At 36.8% G+C, this 23562-nt stretch overlaps 1 protein-coding gene across 1 annotated transcript; it reads left to right on the forward strand.

The window, feature by feature from the left end:
- Positions 1–11752: 11752 nt before the first annotated feature.
- On the forward strand, positions 11753–22077 carry LOC145775689 (uncharacterized). Its single transcript, XM_082587030.1, has 5 exons — positions 11753–11961; positions 18339–18441; positions 19573–19683; positions 20333–20395; positions 20921–22077. The coding sequence occupies exons 1-5, from the start codon at positions 11861–11863 to the stop codon at positions 21104–21106; spliced, it is 564 nt and encodes a 187-aa protein (XP_082443156.1). The 5' UTR covers positions 11753–11860; the 3' UTR covers positions 21107–22077.
- Positions 22078–23562: the final 1485 nt, after the last annotated feature.

Below are 23562 nucleotides of genomic sequence, written 5' to 3' on the forward strand. Positions count from 1 at the left end.
TACCAAAAACTTTGAAACTACGTACAAATCACTTCTGTTAAGTTGAAACCATATGGTAATTTCTTTGTTATTGTTAAAAACTATTCCTAGAAAGAAAACTTTGCATTTTTACAGTGCTTTAACGTCCGAAGACAATCAATCAATCAATCATCAGTCATTTTATTTTTCGTCATTAACGCGTCCGGGACGAAAAAGATACTAACTACAAAAATCGATATAAACCTACCATAGGGATGGTAGAAGTAGGGGATTGCTCACTCAAAAATAAGGTGGACAACTGGAGGGTCACAATGTTATGACAAAATTTGATGCAACTACCGCTTGAGGTCTACTATACCATATTTCGCATACCAAGGTGCAGTTTATATGATCTGCCCACGTGTGTACAAAGAGTGTATCGCCAAAATAAATGTAGGAAATATGTGATATCATGTTTATTTAATAGGTATTAAAGTCATGGTAATGCAGCGCTTAACTTCACGCAACAGCGGTAACGGTAGGTAGCCTCACACTGCTGCAGCAAGGTTTTGCAGATTTTCTAACACCCAAAATTTTAACCAAATATAGCAATTCATTTGATGAGAAGGAATTTAGGCAAAAGCAAAGAAAACGTTGTGCAGTTCTTCTAATTTTTGAACTTCTTAGTGACCCTCCAGCTGTCCATTTCACAAGAAAAATCAGTAAAGTGAGTCGTCCCGGTATTCCACTGTCCCTAACCTACCAGCACGTTAACGAACGGGAAAAGGTGGCAAAACCTTGAAAGGTTTAAAACGTGCCTGAATGAAAAATTATGTAGTAGGCTATATATCAGTAGTTAGCACGGCCACAAAACCCAAAAAAAACAAATAGCAAAAAATAAAACAAAAACAGAGAGAAGCACACATGTAGTAATGAATGACAGCCTAATGAAAAGTGTTGTGGATTGAATTTGCCAGTTCCAATATTGATGTGGATGAGCAGTCATAATAATTATAATAATAGGATGGAGAAAGAAAACCGGACATAAAAGAAACCCATCCTCAGGCAAAAGCCCGTTTCAATGTGGCCCAGGAGAGCAGGTGTTGAGCTCTTTCTACGGTTAGACTGCACATCACACAGTAGCCTAAGACGATTGAGGTTTGATATCCAGTTTAAGTTATTGTTTCTTGTCCTGGTGGGTGATGAAATGGATGAGCTGGTAGATGATGATGTGGATGATGATGTCCTGATGGTGTTGATGAAGCTCTCATCCCCTTTTGCAACGTGTCGTGTTGATTATGGAGTATTGGGTTTGCTGTTAATATCTACAAACAAAAAAGTACAGCACAAGCAATCGATATTACCGGTATTGTTAGGTAAGCCTAGTCTTTGTAAATAATTTCGGATTTCTACTAAAATCTTCACAAGAAGCCTTTCTACGTTATCTTTCGTTGACGTTAAATCATTGTAGAGAAAGGACGGATTTTCCTGTCTGGAATGATCGCTGCTTTGCTGCTATTCATTGTTTGACCACCTCTTTCAGGTAATATAGTTTCTGTCCAACAATATTTACTGTTTGTTTGTTTTGTTTTGTCTGACGACGGAGCAAGTAAACTGTCTGATAGAAATCTACAATAAAAATAGGTCTCAAACCTAGCGTTATTTTTATTTGTATTTTAGTGAGTAGTCTATCCTACATGATTAGTCTTAAACGTGCCACAGTGCAAATGGAATGGTTTTTGGTTCTTTGTTAGACGCTGCCGTGAGAATTAATAATTTAAAAATCAACAAGTTTGCAAATTAGACATTTCAGATAATTTCAATAGTATCTCAAGCTACTCCTCTCAGATCGAAATGTCTACATGCGATTGTAAACCAAAACCACACAAACAAAAAGTCAATATTTTAGGTAGGCTACTACTGATGAGAGATAGTTGGTTCCATAAAAACTAGAAATTATGAGTTTCGGAAAGCGTTGGCTTATGAAAAACAAATGCACTTTTTGTTTTAATTTGATACTGAAAACGATTTAAACCATTGATACCAGGCCGATATAATTAGTCATTTTTGCATCGCACAACAATGTAAACCGTCGTTGTTTACTGAAAATTTCAGTCATTATTTGCATTGTAACAGAATGTGAACAATGCCATATTCTTCAACTCGTAAAATATCTATGAGTTTCTTGGAACGAAGATTTCAGAAGTAAAGCACGATGTAAGATTCGCACGCAAAGCTATCTAATAGGCCTAAAGGCCTAACACACTGCCACACACACACTGCATTGCGATGGAGCGTGCTCATTATTTTGCAACGCTTTGCGTAAAATTGGATTAGCACTATAATTAAAAGCAAAATAGCCTACCTAATCGTTTTTGGGTACCTTTGCAAAAAATGAAGTATCAAGTTAAGCATACAAAATGTCATAATATTAACTTTTCAAACTTATAGAAAAATGATTTTTCTACACATTAGTACAAATTCTGTTCAAAAAGAACCAGCAGATCACACGTAACAGCAAGTTGAATTTGCATAGGCTAATCGGCCCGCCTTGAGCAGTTAACTTGCGAAAAAAGGTTGAAAAGCAAAGGGATAATTTAGTGTTGAGCATGATCTTGTGAACTTAGATTTCACTTTTTAATCTTTTTTAAACAACTTTTCATTAGGCTACTCGAATTCCTTATGGTTTGAGAGAAATAGCCTATTCATTAGCCTACTATTTGAGGATTTTAGAAACTTTCTGATAAGTAGTCAGTTCAGTTCAGTTTGTTTTTATTTCTGATCATCGCAACAAAAAAACGATATGGCAAACATAGCAGAAGTCTAGAAAAAAGGTAGAAGCGACAAAACGCGGACGTTATAGCGTGCATGATACCAAAGCAGGACAATCAGTTTTAAAAAATATGGCGCGGCCGCAACACCTTAATCTAGTCAACTCGGCACTCGAATCAGGATTTGTTTGTCAAAATGCAGTCTCGTTTTATTTTTTCATCGTCTATCAACAATCCAAACTCACAAAAATAAAAGAATCGAGAATCTTAAGCTGGCCTATAATTCATCTCGGTATTCAAGCAGTAGTGACCCCAGCAGCAGTTCTGCTGTTCTCAGAGTCATCAACAATCTTTCTCATCACTCCAAATAAAATAATTGCGCTAAAACAGAAGACCCTGCAACAGGGGCGCCGGAACGATTTTTGACTGGGGGGACAGGATTATGAAAAAGGGCACTTTTTTAAGTTTTAAGATAAGATATAGAGATAATGCTGGGCAGTTCGTTAATCGTTTTTCCCCTATTAGCCATATAATCGAAATGTGAGACAGATGAAGATAAATGAATAAATGTAGGCCTATTGAAATAGCTTGAACAAGAACGAAAGATAAATTTCACGTTCATAGCGTCACAATCTGCTGCAAAGTATAAAATGTGTCCACGGGATAATTTGTATACTGTATGTGTATTGTATATAGACAAATATCAAACCAATCCAAAGTACATTTCACGCGCGTCGGTTGCTCGAATAAGCTCATTTGCAACCGCTTCTAAGTCAATGGTGTCCATCACCTGTTTGTGAATAGTCGCAAACATTCGGTTGTTTAAACTGTTGTCTGTCATTGTGGTACGAAGCCACATTTTTACTCTCCTCATGGCGCTAAAACTGCGGTCAGCATTCACCTTTCCTAATTTGACCCTCCCCGATTTGACCCTATGTCATAACGGCTTTACTTACTCTTTTCCTTCTAAAAAAATTTAACTTCCAGGTTCTCACACTTTTTGCTATGCTAAGACGTTTATCGGCTACCATTCCTTAACTTTTCTACAATTCTGTATCACTCAGATCTTTTTTCTAACTAAAACCAAGACCACTAGGAACATTTTCTTTTCTCATAAGCCATCAACAATACCCGGCCATCCGGCCCAACCTTTGGACTGGTCCTATGCAATGCAAAACGGTCCTTAGAGGTGCCTGGAATCATTGACGTTTGATTTTCACAGCTGGTGATAAACATCAAACATGGTTGTGACAAAACCGTCTTTGAAGAAGCAAAGGAGTGGTAGAATTTCAATAAACAATGTTTGTGACCTACACAATAGCTCATTATCGAGTAATGATACAAGAACTACATAACGGTATACAAAAAACAACGGCACGGAAGGGCATAATGCTATGTTATAATGATGTAACCTACTGTGATACAGAATTTTGTGTCTGTGTGTGAATATTATTTTGAGGCAAAAATGAAAGATTGTAATTAGACTAAAAGCGAATAGCAGAAATTGTTATATTGAAAAATTAGCAGTAGCTCACATGACTTTGAAAGGGCATCTTTGCCCCCCTTGCCCTTTCCTTCCATCCAGAGAAAATTTGAGGGCAAGAGGGGCGATCGCCCCCCCCCTGCCCCCCGCTTCCGGCGCCCCTGCCCTGCAATGGTTAGGCCTATAGGTTTTTAAAAAAAAAACAAGCATAGGCCTAAAGCAAAAGAAAAAAAGTGTGGTTAACGAAAAAGAGAAAAAGACTGATAAAGTGTTATTTTCATTCACTCATTTTTCGTAAACCAGCACAATCGTTTCTTCTTTGCCGCTGATACTTTTTTCCTAAAATTGTTACCCATGTTGGCAAGTTCGAACTTTCGCCTGATTGTCATTCGGACCATATTGTGTCTGATACAAAATACAAACAAAACAATAAAAAAATGAACAAGTTGTTGATGTAGAGACCCTTGTTTTTTGTTTTTGTTTTTAAACTGTTCAGTGTTTTAACTTGCAAAATGTTTTTCTTCTATAATACTTTCTTTCTTTTAAAAACTCACTTGTTGTGAGCACAAATAATTGATAAATCGTTTTCCACCCAACAAGACAACCGCAGCTTTCAACAGTGATTCTGTTCAATAGCGATTGATAGCTCAATTTTCTCCGTTTTAGCAAAACGTTGTATTATGGACGTCAAATCGTGTGATTTTATTAGCAATAACTTTTTAAGAAATAGCTTCAGCTTCAAGTTGCTGTGAAATAACAACTATTCAATATCTCCGCAATTCAACTCCATGACGAAATCTTCATATGAGTTCACCTTTGTTCAATCGCAAACATATTGTGGGAATCTGCCGATTTTGAATGACATAATTACTTGCCTTTTCTCTTATCATGAAAGAGTGCTTTAGCCTATTAGTTTACCTCCAACCAAACAAGTTTTTCCATAATATAATAATGTAATATAAGATGCTATAATCAGAGTCACTATATACAGTGACTCTGCTATAATATTATATTACGATAATTCTTATTTCCAAATTCAAAACTCTATTCATTCTAAAAAAACGCTAGTTCAAAAATTGGTGTTCTAAATTCTGCAATTCAAGCTCACATATTATAAAGAAATTCCTTGAAACTCATTGCGTTACCTTTGTATCACCGAAGCTTAGTTACGCCAGCAGCGATTCTGCTGTTATCAAGGGAATTAGGCTATAGGCTAAACATTCAACTTGAAATCAATATAAAACATAGGACATTTGCAATGTTTTTGAAGGCTGCATTCAACAAGTGGGCCTATAAAAAGTGTTAAAAGTTTTTCTTAACAGCCCTGATGATTTGCAACTTTCCTAGACGTTTGAATGAAATGAGTTTTAATTGAAAATGATAGCAAACCTTTATGTAGGCTACTGTAGTCTATATTTTGGACTATCACTATAGTATTCGCACTAGCCTACAATACTTTGCAAAAGTGTTTCGCAACAACTTCTGTCGTCATGATGGCTGCAGCCTTATAGTGCTGTCAACCGCCTAGTGTACGCGGGTAGCCTACCATCGCACTGCAAGGAAATTTGACTGTGTGAACCTTGGTCACGCTGCTTCCGCGTTGACAAATCTAGAAAAAAACAAAACTACTGTAAAAAGTGTTGTTTTCTGTTGTATTATGTTCACCTGGCAACACTTTTTTATTTTTTATTTCTGCATTACCGTACTTAATAATAATATCATCTTTCGATTGCAAGCAATGCAAACTTTGTCAAGTGTTTTGCTGAGTGCAGGGCAGCCTATCAGCTAGAATTGACAGTTTTATGAGTACAAAGTAAACTGGGCTGCAGTTAGACAGCTAAAAACTGCTCAGAATTTTGTTGTGAAAGACCAGAAGAGGGAGGCACTCTCACTAAATCAGTTGAAAGTTGGGTGCTGGTTTAGGATCGGCCGCCTTGGTTAGTGACGTCACAAAAATCTGTGACGTCATGCAAAAAAACGCAACTACTTGTAGGAAGGGTGCAAAAACGCGGAATAGAAGTAAAAGCGGAAAGCCTATTGATTTTTAAATATTTGTAGGCATTATTATTGATCTAGCGCTAACTTAAACTGTTACTACTTTGTACCAATTCTCAGCAATTGAATTTTTACAATAAAAATACTTGCTTTATTAACGTAACAACTTTCACGTTTATATGTTATCTACAAAACGAGCAATCGTGGTTCAGTATAAGCCGCCCACAGTTTGCTGTGATCGATGAATACTGCCTCCACCAAATATGCTGTAGCTTTCTCATTTCTGCTTGGATTCTAACAATTTTACTATCGTTGGATGGCATTATGATTCATCTACTCGAATGGATTAATTGCCAGTCTAAAGTAGGCATTACATTTATGTAGCGCTAACTTAAACTTTACTATTTTGTACCAATTCTCAGCAATTCATTTTTTACAATAAAAATACCAAACCAACACAAATTAAAAGAGTATGTCTTGGTTTATTCATATGTTAACTTTCACATTTATATCTAATCCACAAAACGAGCAATCGTTGTTCAAACGTAACCGCTCGACGAAGCTTTTTACCAAAACAATGCAAACACAAAGCGATCAGTTTCGAGTGTTCATTACAAGCCGCCCACAGTTTGACGCGATCGGTGAATAGTGCCTCCACCAAATATCCTGTAGCTTTCTCATTTCTGCTCGGATTTTAACAATTTTACTATCGTTGCATGGCATTATGCTTCATCTACCCGAATGGATTAATTGCCCATCTAAAGTAGGCACTATAATTATGTAGCGTTAACTTAAACTTTACTATTTTGTACCAATTCTCAGCAATTCAATTTTTACAATAAAAATACCAAACCAACACAAATTAAAAGAGTATGTCTTGTTTTATTAACCTAACAACTTTCACGTTTATATGTTATCTACAAAACGAGAAATCGTTGTTCAAACGTAACCGCTCGACGAAGCTTTTTTCCAATGCATTTTTCAAGGCGATTCGATCGTGGTTCAGTATAAGCCGCCCACAGTTTGCTGTGATCGATGAATACTGCCTCCACCAAATATGCTGTAGCTTTCTCATTTCTGCTCGGATTCTAACAATTTTACTATCGTTGGATGGCATTATGCTTCATCTACTCGAATGGATTAATTGCCAATCTAAAGTAGGCATTACATTTATGTAGCGCTAACTTAAACTTTACTATTTTGTACCAATTCTCAGCAATTCATTTTTTACAATAAAAATACCAAACCAACACAAATTAAAAGAGTATGTCTTGGTTTATTCATATGTTAACTTTCACATTTATATCTAATACACAAAACGAGCAATCGTTGTTCAAACGTAACCGCTCGACGAAGCTTTTTTCCAATGCATTTTTCAAGGCGATTCGATCGAGGTTCAGTATAAGCCGCCCACAGTTTCATGTGATCGATGAATACTGCCTCCACCAAATATGCTGTAGCTTTCTCATTTCTGCTCGGATTCTAACAATTTTACTATCGTTGGATGGTATTATGCTTCATCTACCCGAATGGATTAATTGCCAATCCAAAGTAGGCATTATATTTATGTAGCGTTAACTTAAAGTTTACTATTTTGTACCAACTCTCCGCAATTCATTTTTTACAATAAAAATACCAAACCAACACAAATTAAAAGAGTATGTCTTGGTTTATTCATATGTTAACTTTCACATTTATATCTAATCCACAAAACGAGCAATCGTTTTTCAAACGTAACCGCTCGACGAAGCTTTTTTCCAATGCATTTTTCAAGGCGATTCGATCGAGGTTCAGTATAAGCCGCCCACAGTTTCATGTGATCGATGAATACTGCCTCCACCAAATATGCTGTAGCTTTCTCATTTCTGCTCGGATTCTAACAATTTTACTATCGTTGGATGGTATTATGCTTCATCTACCCGAATGGATTAATTGCCAATCCAAAGTAGGCATTATATTTATGTAGCGTTAACTTAAAGTTTACTATTTTGTACCAACTCTCCGCAATTCATTTTTTACAATAAAAATACCAAACCAACACAAATTAAAAGAGTATGTCTTGGTTTATTCATATGTTAACTTTCACATTTATATCTAATCCACAAAACGAGCAATCGTTTTTCAAACGTAACCGCTCGACGAAGCTTTTTTCCAATGCATTTTTCAAGGCGATTCGATCGAGGTTCAGTATAAGCCGCCCACAGTTTCATGTGATCGATGAATACTGCCTCCACCAAATATGCTGTAGCTTTCTCATTTCTGCTCGGATTCTAACAATTTTACTATCGTTGGATGGTATTATGCTTCATCTACCCGAATGGATTAATTGCCAATCCAAAGTAGGCATTATATGTATGTAGCGTTAACTTAAACTTTACTATTTTGTACCAATTCTCCGCAATTCATTTTTTACAATAAAAATACCAAACCAAAGTATTTTAAAAACTCTGAAAGAGGCCAGTGACACCCCTTTTTGGGGTTGGCAATGAGCATGTCTTGAAAAAAGATTACTGCTTATAGTTTTTTTAAAACACTGGAGTGAAAACCACTTATAGTTTTTTTTTTTTTTTAAACTCTACGCATGGACCAAATGACTTCAAACTTGGTAACATGTAAGGGCTCTTGATAGCCCTCAATATGGGTAAACTAAAGTTTTCTCCCAGAACCATTGTAAAATTAAGGTAAGCGGTGTCTCATAACTGGACCAAAGTCACCCCATTCTACTTCTCGTATTAAGATAGGCGATGTTAAACTGCTTCAAGACGTAAAATTTGATGCTGTTAAGACTACTGATTTCTGCATCATTAAAGGGTTTCTATTGTTCAATCTTGAAAAGTGGTGCTGCTGCGTTTGGCTAAATGTGTAGCCTACTATTTTTGCTTGACCAACTGAATCTTGACTTCAAAAACTGCGTAGGCCAAGCACATTCATCCAACATGTCTGGAATAATTAAAAATGTTCAAGCAAGATTCAATTAAAGGGAATTAGTAAACACTTTTTGCCTATTGTCTGCTTATGGATATCATAGCTTAAGTCTGTTTGGAGTTCATGGTGTTGTCCAAATGTCATAGGCCTATCACTTTTGGAGTAATTGATGTTTTAATAGTAAAGTTTAAATTAGCGTTAGATAAATGTAGGCTACTGTATACCTTGGACATGCAACCAATTGATTCGGGTAGATGCAGTATCGTGCTTTTCAACGATGGTAAAATTGTCAAAAAAGCTTCGTCGAGCGGCTACGTTTGAACAACGATTTCTCGTTTTTTAGATATAATATAAACGTGAAAGTTGTTAGGTTAATAAACCAAGACATACTCTTTTAATTTGTGTTGGTTTGGTATTTTTATTGTAAAAAATAAATTGCGGAGAATTGGTACAAAATAGTAAAGTTTAAGTTAATGCTACATGAATATAATGCATACTTTAGATTGGCAATTAATCCATTCGGGTAGATGAAGCATAATGCCATCCAACGATAGTAAAATTGTTAGAATCCGAGCAGAAATGAGAAAGCTACAGCATATTTGGTGGAGGCAGTATTCATCGATCACAGCAAACTGTGGGCGGCTTATATTGAACCACAATCGAATCGCCTTGAAAAATGAATTGGAAAGAAGCTTCGTCGAGCGGTTACGTTTGAACAACGATTGCTCGTTTTGTTGATTAGATATAAATGTGAAAGTTAACATATGAATAAACCAAGACATACTCTTTTAATTTGTGTTGGTTTGGTATTTTTATTGTAAAAAATTGAATTGCTTAGAATTGGTACAAAATAGTAAAGTTTAAGTTAGCGCTAGATCAATATAATGCCTACTTTAAACTTGCAACCAATTAATTCGGATAGATGCAGTATCGTGCTTTCCAACGATGGTAAAACTGTTAAAGTCCGAGCAGAAATGAGAAAGCTACAGCATATTTGGTGGAGGCAGTATTCATCGATCAGAGCAAACTGTGGGCGGCTCATACTGAACCACGATCGAATCGATTTGAAAAATGCATTGGAAAAAAGCTTCGTCGAGCGGTTACGTTTGAAAAACGATTGCTCGTTTTGTGGATTAGATATAAATGTGAAAGTTAACATATGAATAAACCAAGACATACTCTTTTAATTTGTGTTGGTTTGGTATTTTTATTGTAAAAAATGAATTGCGGAGAGTTGGTACAAAATAGTAAAGTTTAAGTTAACGCTACATACATATAATGCCTACTTTGGATTGGCAATTAATCCATTCGGGTAGATGAAGCATAATACCATCCAACGATAGTAAAATTGTTAGAATCCGAGCAGAAATGAGAAAGCTACAGCATATTTGGTGGAGGCAGTATTCATCGATCACAGCAAACTGTGGGCGGCTCATACTGAACCACGATCGAATCGATTTGAAAAATGCATTGGAAAAAAGCTTCGTCGAGCGGTTACGTTTGAACAACGATTGCTCGTTTTGTTGATTAGATATAAATGTGAAAGTTAACATATGAATAAACCAAGACATACTCTTTTAATTTGTGTTGGTTTGGTACTTTTATTGTAAAAAATGAATTGCTAAGAATTGGTACAAAATAGTAAAGTTTAAGTTAGCGCTAGGTCAATGTAATGCATACTTTAAACTTGCAACCAATTTAATCGGATAGATGCAGTATCGTGCTTTCCAACGATAGTAAAACTGTTAAAGTCCGAGCAGAAATGAGAAAGCTACAACACATTTGGTGGAGGCAGTATTCATCGATCACTGCAAACAGTGGGCGGCTTATAGGCTACTGAACCACGATCGAATCGCCTTGAAAAATGCATTGGAAAAAAGCTTCGTCGAGCGGTTACGTTTGAACAACGATTGCTCGTTTTGTGGATTAGATATAAATGTGAAAGTTAACATATGAATAAACCAAGACATAATCTTTTAATTTGTGTTGGTTTGGTATTTTTATTGTAAAAAATGAATTGCGGAGAATTGGTACAAAATAGTAAAGTTTAAGTTAGCGCTACATAAATGTAATGCCTACTTTAGACTGACAATTAATCCATTCGGGTAGATGAGGCATTATGCTTTCCAACGATAGGAAAATTGTTAAAGTCCGAGCAGAAATGAGAAAGCTAGGAGGCACTATTCACTACAAATATTAAAAAATCAATAGCCTTTCCGCTTTTACTTCTGTTCCGCGTTTTTGCACCCTTTTTAAAAGTAGTTGCGTTTTTTTGCATGACGTCACACATTTTAATGACGTCACTGACCAAGGCGGCCGATGCTAAACCAGCACCGAAAGTTGTACCTGCAAGGATACAGTCAGCCTGAGAATTAGGAACCCTACTTGACAAGTCAATAACTTGTTATTGCGTATATATAATTACCAGTATTTGTAAAATGGTAACAAGGACTGTAGAACAAAGCTTTGCTCTTCGAGAAAGATGAAAAGAGAAATTGTATTAATTAAACCAATATTATACTAGTACCGGTAGGTGGCTCAGTGAACTTAAGACATCTCATGTTCAAGGTAGCCTGGGCTGGATTTGTATAATCAAAAGGTGTTTTTTGTTTTTAGATTCAAGACTTGCCTTTTTTCCATGCACTGTTTTGTATAGGCCTAGCAAAGTTTTGTTGATTTGGTTGTTTTTAAACTGTTAAAAGAATAACGCCTGTGGCATCTTTCAGACATGCCATGTTTTCCAGCAGGATTACAAGCTCCTGCTAAGGGATTTTTTCGTCCAGGTGTTTGGATGCCAGGTGCAAGAGAGCTTCACACTCATAGCGAAAGGTATGTAATTCTAGTTGCACTGATAGCCTACTACAATCTAAAAGTTAATATATTTTTTGAAGCTGGTGTAACCTGCCAAGTCTCCGTCCTGGTCAAACCTGGCATGGCATCGTATATTGAAATCGACCTAACATTATGGATGCAACCTAGTTTGTACCCTGAACAGTTCGTACCCTCAGTTCGTAGCCTACCCTGAAAAGATCGGGAGAAAAAATTTTAAAAAGTGGAAGTCGCTGATTGCAGTTTTCACAAACATTTAAAAATTTTCCCCCTGAAAAGATCGAGAGAAAAATAGCACAAAGCCGAAGGCGCTGATTGCAGTTTCCGCTAACCCTTAACGTAACCCTCACGCTAACCCTCGCTGATCGCAGTTTCCGCAAACATTTTTCTGCACTTTCCGCTAACCCTAACTATAGACTAATCCAGGGCCTCCCAAACTTTTTTGCTCGCGACCCCTTTTAATCTCCTAAAATCTTCCGTGACCCTTTACAGTTGACATGATAAACAGTGCAAAACATACATTTGTGATTTATTAAAAGGCTTAATTTGAACCATTTCGAACAAAACTAGAGTAGCATCAAGCTACCGATACTTGAAACCTGCTACTTTACACGTAACCCATTGGAAACAAAACACAACCGAAAACACATTTATTTAGTGTGATGTAGTGATGCAAGCCGCGTACGCGGCCGCTTTAACTTTTTCGCCGCGTGCCGCGCGGCGTGGAAGGTTGAAGTGACAAAGCCGCGCCGCTTGCCGCGTAAACTTTTAAGAAGTTAAACTTTCGTAAACGTAAACTTTCAACTTTTCAAGAAAATCAGTTATAAAACTTTAAATTTAAATTGGAAACACGGATCAGTTTTTTTTTTCTTCGGAAACCCTAAGCTGGAAAGCTATGCAAATTGCAAATGGTTTGCAGTTGACTGGGTTTTTGGAGCTGTCTTGTGGGGGAAGCTGTACGAATGTTTTTGGTTAATAGCCTAGCTGATAAGCTCAGTTACCAGGCTATAGGCCTAGCGCAACTACCGCATTAGTTACTATAATAGTTAGCCCAGTGAGTTCAGGCTATAAGTTTTACTTTTGGTGTGTATTCATATAGCCACTAACATTAAAATTGCATTATTGCTTACAAAAAGTGTTCAAAAGTCCTGATACTGAATTCAGGAACATTCTATTTGTCTTAGTTTGTATAATGTCTTAGAACTTAGATGCATTGCTGATAAGAGAATATGATCTGGTTAGCCTAGTCAATTAGTGCACAACTGTACTGGTAGGTTACTAGTTAGGCAGTGGCTATTTGACCGGCGCCGGTCTTTGAATTTGAAACACTATTTAACCGGTCATGCACTTTTTTTCTTTTTCTCTTTCAAAGCAAAAGACGAAAAGCGCCTATATCAGTTCTAAATTCGACAACTTTATTTAACTCGATCCGTGTTGGTATGATATTTCTCCGGTTGCTATTCCATAGGGAATGAGTTCGATACTACCCGGAAACGTGAAGTTGTCGAATTTAGAACTTATATAGGCGCTTCTAGTCTTTTGCTTTGAAAGAGAAAAAGAAAAAAAGTGCCTATATAGTCACTTCATGACCAGTTGAATAGTTTTTCAGATTCAAAGACCGGTGCCGGTCAAATAGCCACTGCCTACTAGTTATATAACATGGGTGCTTTTTGCCACAATTGACTTTCTAAAAAATAATGCGTTAAAATATTTTTTGAAAATTTTGTAATGTGCGGTGCAGTGTCAAAGTTCCAGATAAATTGCGGTGTGCGGTGCGCGGATAGATGAGTCAGTTGCGGTGCGGTGTGCGGATAAAAATTTTGGGTTCGCTGCATCTCTAGTGTGATGAGTGCGACTGCTTTCTGCTGCAAAGCAAATCCAATCGGTGCTCAATGTTTGTTACTGCTGGTCTCAAGGCGGTTTCAATCTTGCTTAGTCTGGAACGGTATTTTCTTACGATTGTCATTAACTTTGATAATGTTGACTCGCAAAGAAGCGTGAACAGTGAACACAAACACCAGGAGTGCAGTCACTGCTGAGTGAGATAATTAGGCCTATAGATATTCCGCTTTAACCAGCCAAAAAGTGTGAAACTTTTTCCAGAATATTCAAGCCGCAACGTAGAATCAGAAAATAGATGAGCATGTTATTCCTGAGATTTGGAAGAGAGGTGCTCGGTATTTTGTATTTGTATTACAAATAGGTTTAAGATCCAATCAAATTTGGCATTGTTTAATTCTGGAAGAAAATACTTTTAAAACTGCTTCAACAGATTTGAGAAGTAGTCGATAACCACAGGCTTAAACATTTGGTTCCCCATCATCACTGTTAGTCAAAAACTCTACAGTAGATGAAAAAATTTCAAATGAATCATTTTCAACTTCTTCTTTCTTAATATTTAAATTTTTAACAAACTCTTCAAGTTTTTGATTTCAATGTAAAAATATTGGTGTTTTTTCCTTAGATGGATAAATTGAGTTCTTTCCATTTTTCAAGCAAATTTTACAAATAACATAATTTTGAAAGTCAGATGTCATTGCAGAAATGATGGACCAATTAAGTTTGATTTTTTTCCCTTGGAAAAACCACAACTTCATTTTTCAACGTTAATAGCGTTTTTAAAGTTTTGTTTTTGAGAGCCCTCTTACTTCACAATGCAGTAAAAGGGATTTAAACTGAACTCTCATTACATTTTACCATATAAACTTGCAAAAATATGGGTATTGAGTGCGCGACTCAAAGTTAATATTTTTATAGCATCTTGCACAATAGCATTTCGATGAGGATAATTCTTTTTAGCTATTGAGGTCTCGCAATATCATAGCCCATGTATACTAACTTAGTGTGTTAATACAACATGTGTAGGCCTAGCCTATCACTCGCAAATCGCACTTTTGCATGAAACCCAAGTGTATGTCCTGTCATTGCAGAAGCTAACACAGTCATGCCAACATTCCAGAAGCTAACACAGACATGCCAACACAGTCCTTCCAAAATTGCCCACTTCCGTGCAAAAATTGACGAAATTGTCGTTACCGTTCGATTTTTTTTAACCAGCTTTTGATTAGTTTTACTTTTTCAATATTTAGCTATACTAGCATGCAGTCCTCACGCTAGCCCACTACCAGGGCTAGGCCTATTTACGCAGAATCTACAACTCAGTTAAAAATAATGTTTTGAACAGTTATATCAGTTTTAACAACTGCGTTATAAAATAAACGTCTGAAAAGTATCATAGGATAATATGCATTACTTTATGTAAAATTGGTGTACTCTCTGCGACCCCTGAAGTTCGTTACGTGACCCATTGTGGGGTCGCAACCCCCAGTTTGGGAAGCCCTGGACTAATCTATGCTCTAACCCTAACCCTCGCTGATCGCAGTTTTCAAAAACATTTTTCCGTAGTTTCCGCTAGTTTGCAGTTTCCGCTAACCCTTACCCTAACCTTAGAGTACCGTAATCTATGCTCTAACCCTTGCTGATTGCAGTTTCCGCAAACATTTTTCCGCAGTTTCCGCTAACCTTTACCCTAACTCTAACCATAGACTAATCTATGCCCTAATCCTCGCTGATCGCAGTGTCCGCAAACATTTTCCCGCAGTTTCCGCTTACCCTAACTCTAACCATTGAGTAATCTATGCTCTCTAACCCTAACCCTCGCTGATCGCAGTTTCTGCAAATATTTTTTCGCAGTTTCCGCTAACCCTAACTTGAGTTGTTTGCGGAAACTCCGATCAGCGGCTTCAGCTTTGTGCTATTAAACTGCGATCAGCAACTTCGGCTTTTTTTAATTTTTCTCTCGATCCTTTCAGGGTACGAACTGTTCAGGGTACAAACTAGGTTGCACCCTAACATTACAGGGTGAAATGTGTGAAAAACACTTTACAACTTTCCCTTGCTTTTGCTTCTTCTAGCGTTTGAGGCTGCGCATTAAATCTAGGCATTGTAACCAATGGATTTTATGTTTTATCAAGTGTTGTTAGGTCCACATATCTATCCTGGGGTCTGTATTAGGGTGTTGCACTGTTGCAGGCGCCCCAAAGAAAACATCTCACCTTTTTTTCTTGTGTAAAAACTCAGAAATTTTTTTAGAGAAATTGGATGAAGATTATCTACAGCAGAAAAATAGGGCCATTTTAGCTTTAGTGGAGACACCCTTGCGTTTATGATTTTTTTTAACAAAAAATTTTTGTTCACCCAGTTTCAAATAAATTTGAAATTTTAGTTATCCCGCACAGTAAAATACAAAAAATAGGAGTGATAAAGGTTTAACAATCTAACCAGAAACCTTTCAAACATACTTTTTTACCTTATTTTTACCTCATTTGGTGTGATTGCAATTTCATTTTTTCAAGAGGATGGGGACAAGGTCTGTATGAAAGGAGTGACAAGATCTGTATGATCAATATTATAAGAGTCCTTCACATTCGTTTTATATTTTCCTCTAAAATGCCAGGCAATTGAAAACCTTTAAAAAATATGCAATGCAGAAATTGCATAGGCTTTTAACATTCAACTCATTCGCAAGTGCTTCCTTGCATGCCCTTTGCTAAATCTCAGTTGGCAAAGAATCAAAGCATAAATGTTGTAGCCTTCATAACAAACCTTGTTATGAAAGAAATTCTACCCAGTTGACAATCATGTAAGAAAGCAATGCATTAGTATGATACATATAAAATGCAGAATTAGTACCAGTTTACAATTAGAACAAGAGATCAAAAAACTTGAGAAACATCAATCATGAAAAGAAGAAGGTCACTTTTTATTAAAAAGGATAAACACAAGTTGGCATTGCTATGAGGTTTTTATCAAGAAATGCCTTTGCCAAATGAAACAAAACAAGTCCATTTGGGGTTGTTGCAGTTGCTGATGGTACCCTGCTGGTATACATTAATTTTTCTAATAATCTGTTGACTAATTTAGTACCAGAACCTAACTATTGTAGTGAATCCAAAACATGTTGAAATTAGACACTTGAGATAAGTTTGCATGAATGAAAAGCAAACAACAATGAAGCAAATCACAAATCGACATCAAATATCACTTTCATGTGAAAATCATGATAGGAATACAGATAATCCTGTTGTTTCAAACTTCCAATTCATTCCTTTCGAACTCAATTTCTTGTTACGTAGACCTACATAAACAAACGTCTTGTATTATATAGTAGCTATTAAGTCTTAACAGAAAGCAAGTTAAAAGGAGCTGGTTTGATTTTTTATCACCATGATGGATTGATGGGCTACTGCATTTTTCTCTTCCAATGCTTCATTCAATGACTTGTTAACAGTGAAAAATTTAAATTTGTATGAATATTGAACAGTATGTATACAATAAAGAGTCGCCAGTGCCTATCAAATCATTTATATAATATATATTATTTTATTAAACTTAAAGTGAACTTGTATATATTTCTTAACTTGCAATTGTTGAGCAACAGGGCTCCTATTAAGGTTAAGATTGAAAAGTTTATTGACAAAAGATATTTGTTAAAAATGATGTGGTTCTTCACACATATTATACATATATATAATATGCCATTTCCTTAAATCAAATATATATAGTTTTTAGTCTTTAAACCAGGGCTACTCAGCTAATTTTAGCAAAGGTCCATTTTGATAAGTTGAATATTTCTGCGGTCCGGTGAATATTTCACATGCAACTACGAAAATTAAACAACCAGTACGAGCACCAAAACACTTTTCAGGTAGTATGTAACACGACTTGGATTTTTGTCTGACACAAACAAAGAAAAAAAGAGGAAAAAATGTATTGTGTTTCTTTGTAGTGTAGCTGTGTGGATCGCACATCAGAAAAGACGGCAAAGCGTTGGGGGGTCTGGGGGCGAAACCCCTAGCTCCTTGGATAATCACAAAAAAATTATTTTTCCTATTAATGGAAATCTGTTTTAAAAGGTCCTAAAATGTGGCAATGAAGTTATTCTTTCGGAAGCCCGAGGTGCACCTGCAACACCCAGAAGGTCCGGAGTCGGACCGCGGTCCGCCAGTTGAGTAGCCCTGCTCTAAACCCTTGACAGACTGTTTCACCCTAAAATGAGGATCATCAGAAGGTCCTTATTCAAATGAAATCTATTTGAATAACCACATGAATTCAGAAAAAAAAATCAATATTTAGTGTTTTGATACATTGTGACATATGCCAACTTTAACTTGACACGCAATAAAACATTCCTTTCTTTAAACACAGTAGTGGTTTAAAAATCCTGGCACCACTCTGTAGATGCCCACCTGGCAAGTGCCTATGTGTCTATACCTTCAAGTTGTGCTCTGATTGATTACTTGATGTCTTATGGCGAAAAGTTTACTATTTTTTATGTAACATAACCACTTGCAAATGAAATCTTAACCTTTTTGTAGCTGGCGAGTTGATGGTGATCCATCCCACTGTTTGGAAGAAACTTTGATTGCAGTGGAGCATTTGAATGAAGTAGAACATCCTACTGAGTTTTACGTTAACAAGGTATATAAATGTGGAACAAAGACTCTGTGCCACACAAGGATGTCCAATTATGTATAGGCCTATTCCATTCTTGAATCACAATATTTATAAATACAGCAGGCTAGTATTTGTCTGATTCGTCACCCTTTTAAGTCCCCAAAAAGCTTTTTCTTTGATTTAATTTTCGTTTGTTGATTTGATGTCTTAACCACCTTTTGTTATTGCATCTTCCCAGATCGTTTCGGGAAACTTAATAACAACCAAAGCCGAAATCAAGTTTCATATTAAACTGCTGTTTTTGTTTTATAGTAATATATAATTATGTTCTTTTATAACTTGCTTTTTTTGGGGGTGTTGCTAATGGCTATATAAGATACAAAATTTAAGTTGTAAATTTGGGCCATGCACTGAAAACTGTTTAGAACTACATCTACACGCCAACGTGCAAGCTTTAAGTTTGACTGGAGGCCGATCTGCTACTCTTGATGGTCGCTGGTATTATTTGATGGTTTGAGCAGTAGTTGATATGATATATATAATAGTTTTGTTGAGTAACATATGTTGCAGTTACTTTTTTACTATTGTTACCATACAAATAAAGGAGTAGATTTTGGCAATTGTTGTAAAAATCCGAACAGCATTTAACAATACTGGTGACAGGGAAATTTTTTTATTTATCATAAAACTGGGAATTTTGCAGTGATGTGATACACTTTGTTAATTTGGTTTCTCATTACTAACATTTCATAGAGATACAAAACCCATTTAGCCTAGATCAAATCAAAATTACTTCGGTCTCCAGTCATTATTATGTTAATTTGCACTTTGGCAAGGCGTGTGTAATGCTGTATATTAATTAATTTATGGCCCGCATTAATGATTTCTTTGCAGTTAGGACCCAAATTTTGGAGATCATCGTCATCATTCCAAGATTTTGCTTGTTAAATTTTCTACTTGCTTTAAAAGGGAAGGGCAGTAATTTGGTTTTTGACTTTTTGAAGCACTCTTTATTAATCTTTTCTTGTAATAATAATGTTTGTTTTTGTATAGCGCTGCCGCTGTATCCATCGCAGAATGCGTTGTTCCTCAGCGCTTTACAAAGCAGACAGTGTTAGTGTCTTTTGTTAACTATACCAATGTATTGCTTTCAAGGTTCGATATGAAGATAACTGGGTTCAAGTGTTTTGTTACACTCCAGCAGGGTGGCTTGATGTTATGGAAGTGAAGTACATGAGCTTTGAAGAAAACCATTCTCTTGCTCAGGTTAGTGGTAATGGTGTCATTCCTTAGTCTTAGATGAGCTATAATGTATTTTTGGTTGCTGTTGATGCAAACATGCAGAGAAGTAAATAGTAAACACCAAAAAAATTTCGCACCAACAAAAGAAAATGTGAAGAAGCTTGCTGTACTAGTGAGTGCTCAGCCTTGTGCTGACAGCCAGGAAGAATTCTCCCTTCTTCACAATGTCCTCCCGTAGCGCTTGCTGGTTTTGTTGGGTCTTTTTCCATATAACTAAGAGTTGAACTTGAACTGACTGGTAAAAGCGGTAGTCGAATACCTTTGTGGCATGAATCAGTGGTGCGATACGGATGGATGGTCATTTTATTTACTGACGAGCCTCATGGGCGAAACACGGTGTCAAGCGCTGTCAATTCTTGCTACAATCGGCTGTCGAGAAACACAACAAATTTAGAATGTGCATCGTTTAAACACGCAGGAATCAGTATATATCCTTAATTTGCACAGCCATCAATCCTCGTTGTTAACAGTTCAAATGAAGTGGACACGATCAGCTACTCAAAACATCCTAAAGGTGAACCCAATTTAAAGCTGAATATTTGGTAATGTTTTATGCAGTAGGTTGTAGTCACTTGTTGACCTTCAATTGTAACCATATTGCTTATACTCACAGGTTACATCGTTCTCTACCGGGTTACTTCCTGCCTGGCTTCCGCTGGGATTTCTCTGTGATATGGTAAGTTTACCCAAAAAAGCTTTACAACGGAAGTTACGGTTTCCCCTCTGCACTAGGCTGTGTCTAAGGCTAGAAGTAGCCCACAATTTTTTACTCTTTTTTTACGCTACAGTTTTTATGTTGTACTGGATTTTTCAGCTTTAAAAGACACATTTTGATGCTGCAGCTCAGGCTTTAAAGGCTGAGCAATAGCATTTTCTATCCTGAGGTCTGTTGTTTTACTTGACACAATGGAAAGTGAACATAATGGAACTGGTGCTGTCACAACTTCCAAGAGACTGCGACTCGCTCAACACTTCACATTTCGTTTAAATAACGTAGCCACACGAGAGTATTGCGTGTTGTCTTTGTTTTCATGTAAATTCACTTCACATTGTGGTTTGCAGTAACCTCAACGGAACAATATTTTGTCTTTGTGATACCATCAGACAAAGTAGACATTCGTTGGCGACTAACCCTCGAAACACGGTGAACAAGAGACGTTGAAATGTATAGATAGAGATTTTGATTCTATGTATATTGAAGGCATTGTGCTGGCTTCCATTCGGTGATCGGGGATCAAATGCAATGAGATGTCAGTCTCTTCGAGAAGCACTTCCTTTCAACATTGATGTGCTGGAAGGCGTGGAAGGAGGGAGGTTGATACCAAAATCGTATTCGGAGAGCCGCTCAGCGACCAAGTATAAAACGGAAACAAACAAAGAGAAATAGAAGCGCATTTCACATTAATGAAGATTTTGTTTTGACCATGTCAAGTTGCATCGTTCTTGAATTACTGAATTTCGCCCTGTGCTACTAGAGATTGTTGTCATTTTTATCTGTCTGTTATTCTCCGGCTAACATCGCATAGAATCACATGAGGAAAGAACGTGCCCAGGCAGCAAATCAGTCGTTTTTACATTGATTCAACGTCTGCAAACTTTTTTTTTTGACGTTATTCAATGTAAAACCACTGATTTGCTGTATGGCGGGTGTTTGATCGGCAAAAACAATGTGTGGCACAACACTTGATGTGTGATTTAATTAAATACTTGTATTACTGCCTTGTTTTTAATGGAAACTGTTAAATTGCTGATTAATGTAAGCAACACAGCTTCTGACCGATGATACGCGCACTTTTGATATAAAACGGTTTATTATTTTTGAAAAGTGTTTGTTTGTTTATGTGCATTACACATTTCGCCTTTGCTTTTACCAGAAGGCAATAGGAATAACTGTGGAATGCTTTCATTGAGCCTTAAATGGTATTTTTGTAAATGTGGCAACACTGCAGTATTTCCGTTGGACCGACTGTGGGTTACTGTTTTGTTTTTCAAATCTGTTGCAAAGCAATCAAATGCAAATTTAATGACGTCTTTATTTGTTACAAGCTGCTGCTAGACAACTCAGTAAGGTCAGTCTATCTGTGGGCTATCTTTCTGCCTAATTTTCTTTTGTTCCTGCATTTTTCAAGTGTTGCACAAATTGTTCGAATGCTTCTCGCATTTTGCGTGCTAAAACCGCCGATGGAGATGACGCATTGTCTATGCGACGTATTACCAGACACACATTGTTATTCAACATTTAAAAATCGTATTTCGTTGAAGCCGCTTACGTTTAGGCGCAGGAGTGTCCTATGTTCGTATGTATGTGAAATAATGAGTTACCTCTTGTCACAAAATTAAACTGCACGCCGAATACAAGTTGTGTCGTTTGCGTGATTTGCATTTTCGTACGAAAAAAGTAGTGTTTTATGTTATTCTGAAAATGAACTTCTAACTCAATCAGCCAAATTATAGTTGATTACATTAAATTGGTGTTCAGGAAGTGATAAAGGATTAACGACAGTGAACAAGTTTGAAGGTTTGTCCCAGTTTTAACCTCTTACGTCAATTTAAATTGGAAAGAACACTAGTTACAAAATACTTTTTTTACATGGCTGATGTTAAAAAATTGTTTGTGGGGATCACATAGTTACGTTAATCTCTCGTTCAATCTTTCCTTGCGACACTTTATTAGCGGGATAATGATAGCACTGACACAGTGTTTGCAAGGACCTGTGTTTGGCACTTGTCGAGAATAAGTCTTTTCTTACTTCATAAGAACACGTAGCTGTGTGCTTACCAAGACGGTTTATGGCATTCTTGAAGATAAACACCAAAGTTGGATTTTATGTCTTCTCGTGTATTAAATCTTCACCCATCAGTAAATAGCCTCATTATGTAGGCTACAAAAATCTGGCAGCAAAAAGTGTTATCCACTTTGCTAGGTCCTGGTGTGACTGAAGCTCAATTTTTTCACATCGGTTGAAACTGCGATTATAGAAGACCTGAGCTACTCGTAAGTTTAAGCGACCGAGAAAATGAAACTGGCCACTTTAATCCCGTTAGTGCAGAAGGCTTAGGACGAGAAGCTCATCTTTCCATTCCTCAATGTTTGGATTCAGATACGAGACTCGCCTTTACGCGTAAGTTTTCAAGAATGGTTTACAAACTACAGTAGAACTCGGTTAATCCGGATCCTCGCCTAATACGGATAAAACTGGAAGTACAAATGAACAAGTCTTGATAGAACCGTCATCGGTTAATCCGGATGGAATCGCCAGTCAAATCGAATCCCGATTAACCGAGTTCTACTGTATATTAAAAAAACAAATTCGTAGCATGAAAGAGTAGGCTAATGTTACTATTGGAATTGTTTTTTAATAAATGAAATGTAAAACCACGCTCTCTCTCTGTAGGTATCATGGCTGATACAGCCCTCGATGTACAATGATGTTCCAGTTTGATCGATCTCGTGCGTCTTGCCAAATTTTAGTAGGGTTTTTGATTTGTGGTTGAAAATTGTGCAAAAATGTGAATCTGAGGTCCTCTTGACCGTTTTCCTATTATTTTTCCACTTAAAGATAAATCTTCAAGTTCGCCTTTCCTTATGCTGTGACCCAAGAACTTCAGTTGTCGCATTTCTATAGATCTCATTATCTGCTGCTCCTGGCCCATCTGTTGGAGAACTGCTCTGTTGGTTTGAAAAGCTGTCCATGGAATTTTAAGAATTCTTCGGTAAAACCACATTTCTGCAGCTTCAAGCTTTTTCGGGTTTTTGTCGTTAGCGTCCAGGTTTCACATCCGTACATCAAAATTGACCAAACAAAGCATTTTAACAAACGAATTTTTAATTGCCACGTGAAA

Source organism: Aplidium turbinatum, chromosome 8 (genome assembly GCF_918807975.1).
Source record: "Aplidium turbinatum chromosome 8, kaAplTurb1.1, whole genome shotgun sequence".
Classification (NCBI taxonomy): domain Eukaryota; kingdom Metazoa; phylum Chordata; class Ascidiacea; order Aplousobranchia; family Polyclinidae; genus Aplidium; species Aplidium turbinatum.

Coding starts and splice junctions, on each gene's coding strand:
- LOC145775689 (XM_082587030.1), top strand. CDS start 11,861: ATGCCATGTTTTCCAGCAGGATTACAAGCTCCTGCTAAGGGATTTTTT. Junction 11,962..18,338: donor CTTCACACTCATAGCGAAAG/GTATGTAATTCT, acceptor ACCTTTTTGTAG/CTGGCGAGTTGATGGTGATC. Junction 20,396..20,920: donor TGGGATTTCTCTGTGATATG/GTAAGTTTACCC, acceptor TGTATATTGAAG/GCATTGTGCTGGCTTCCATT.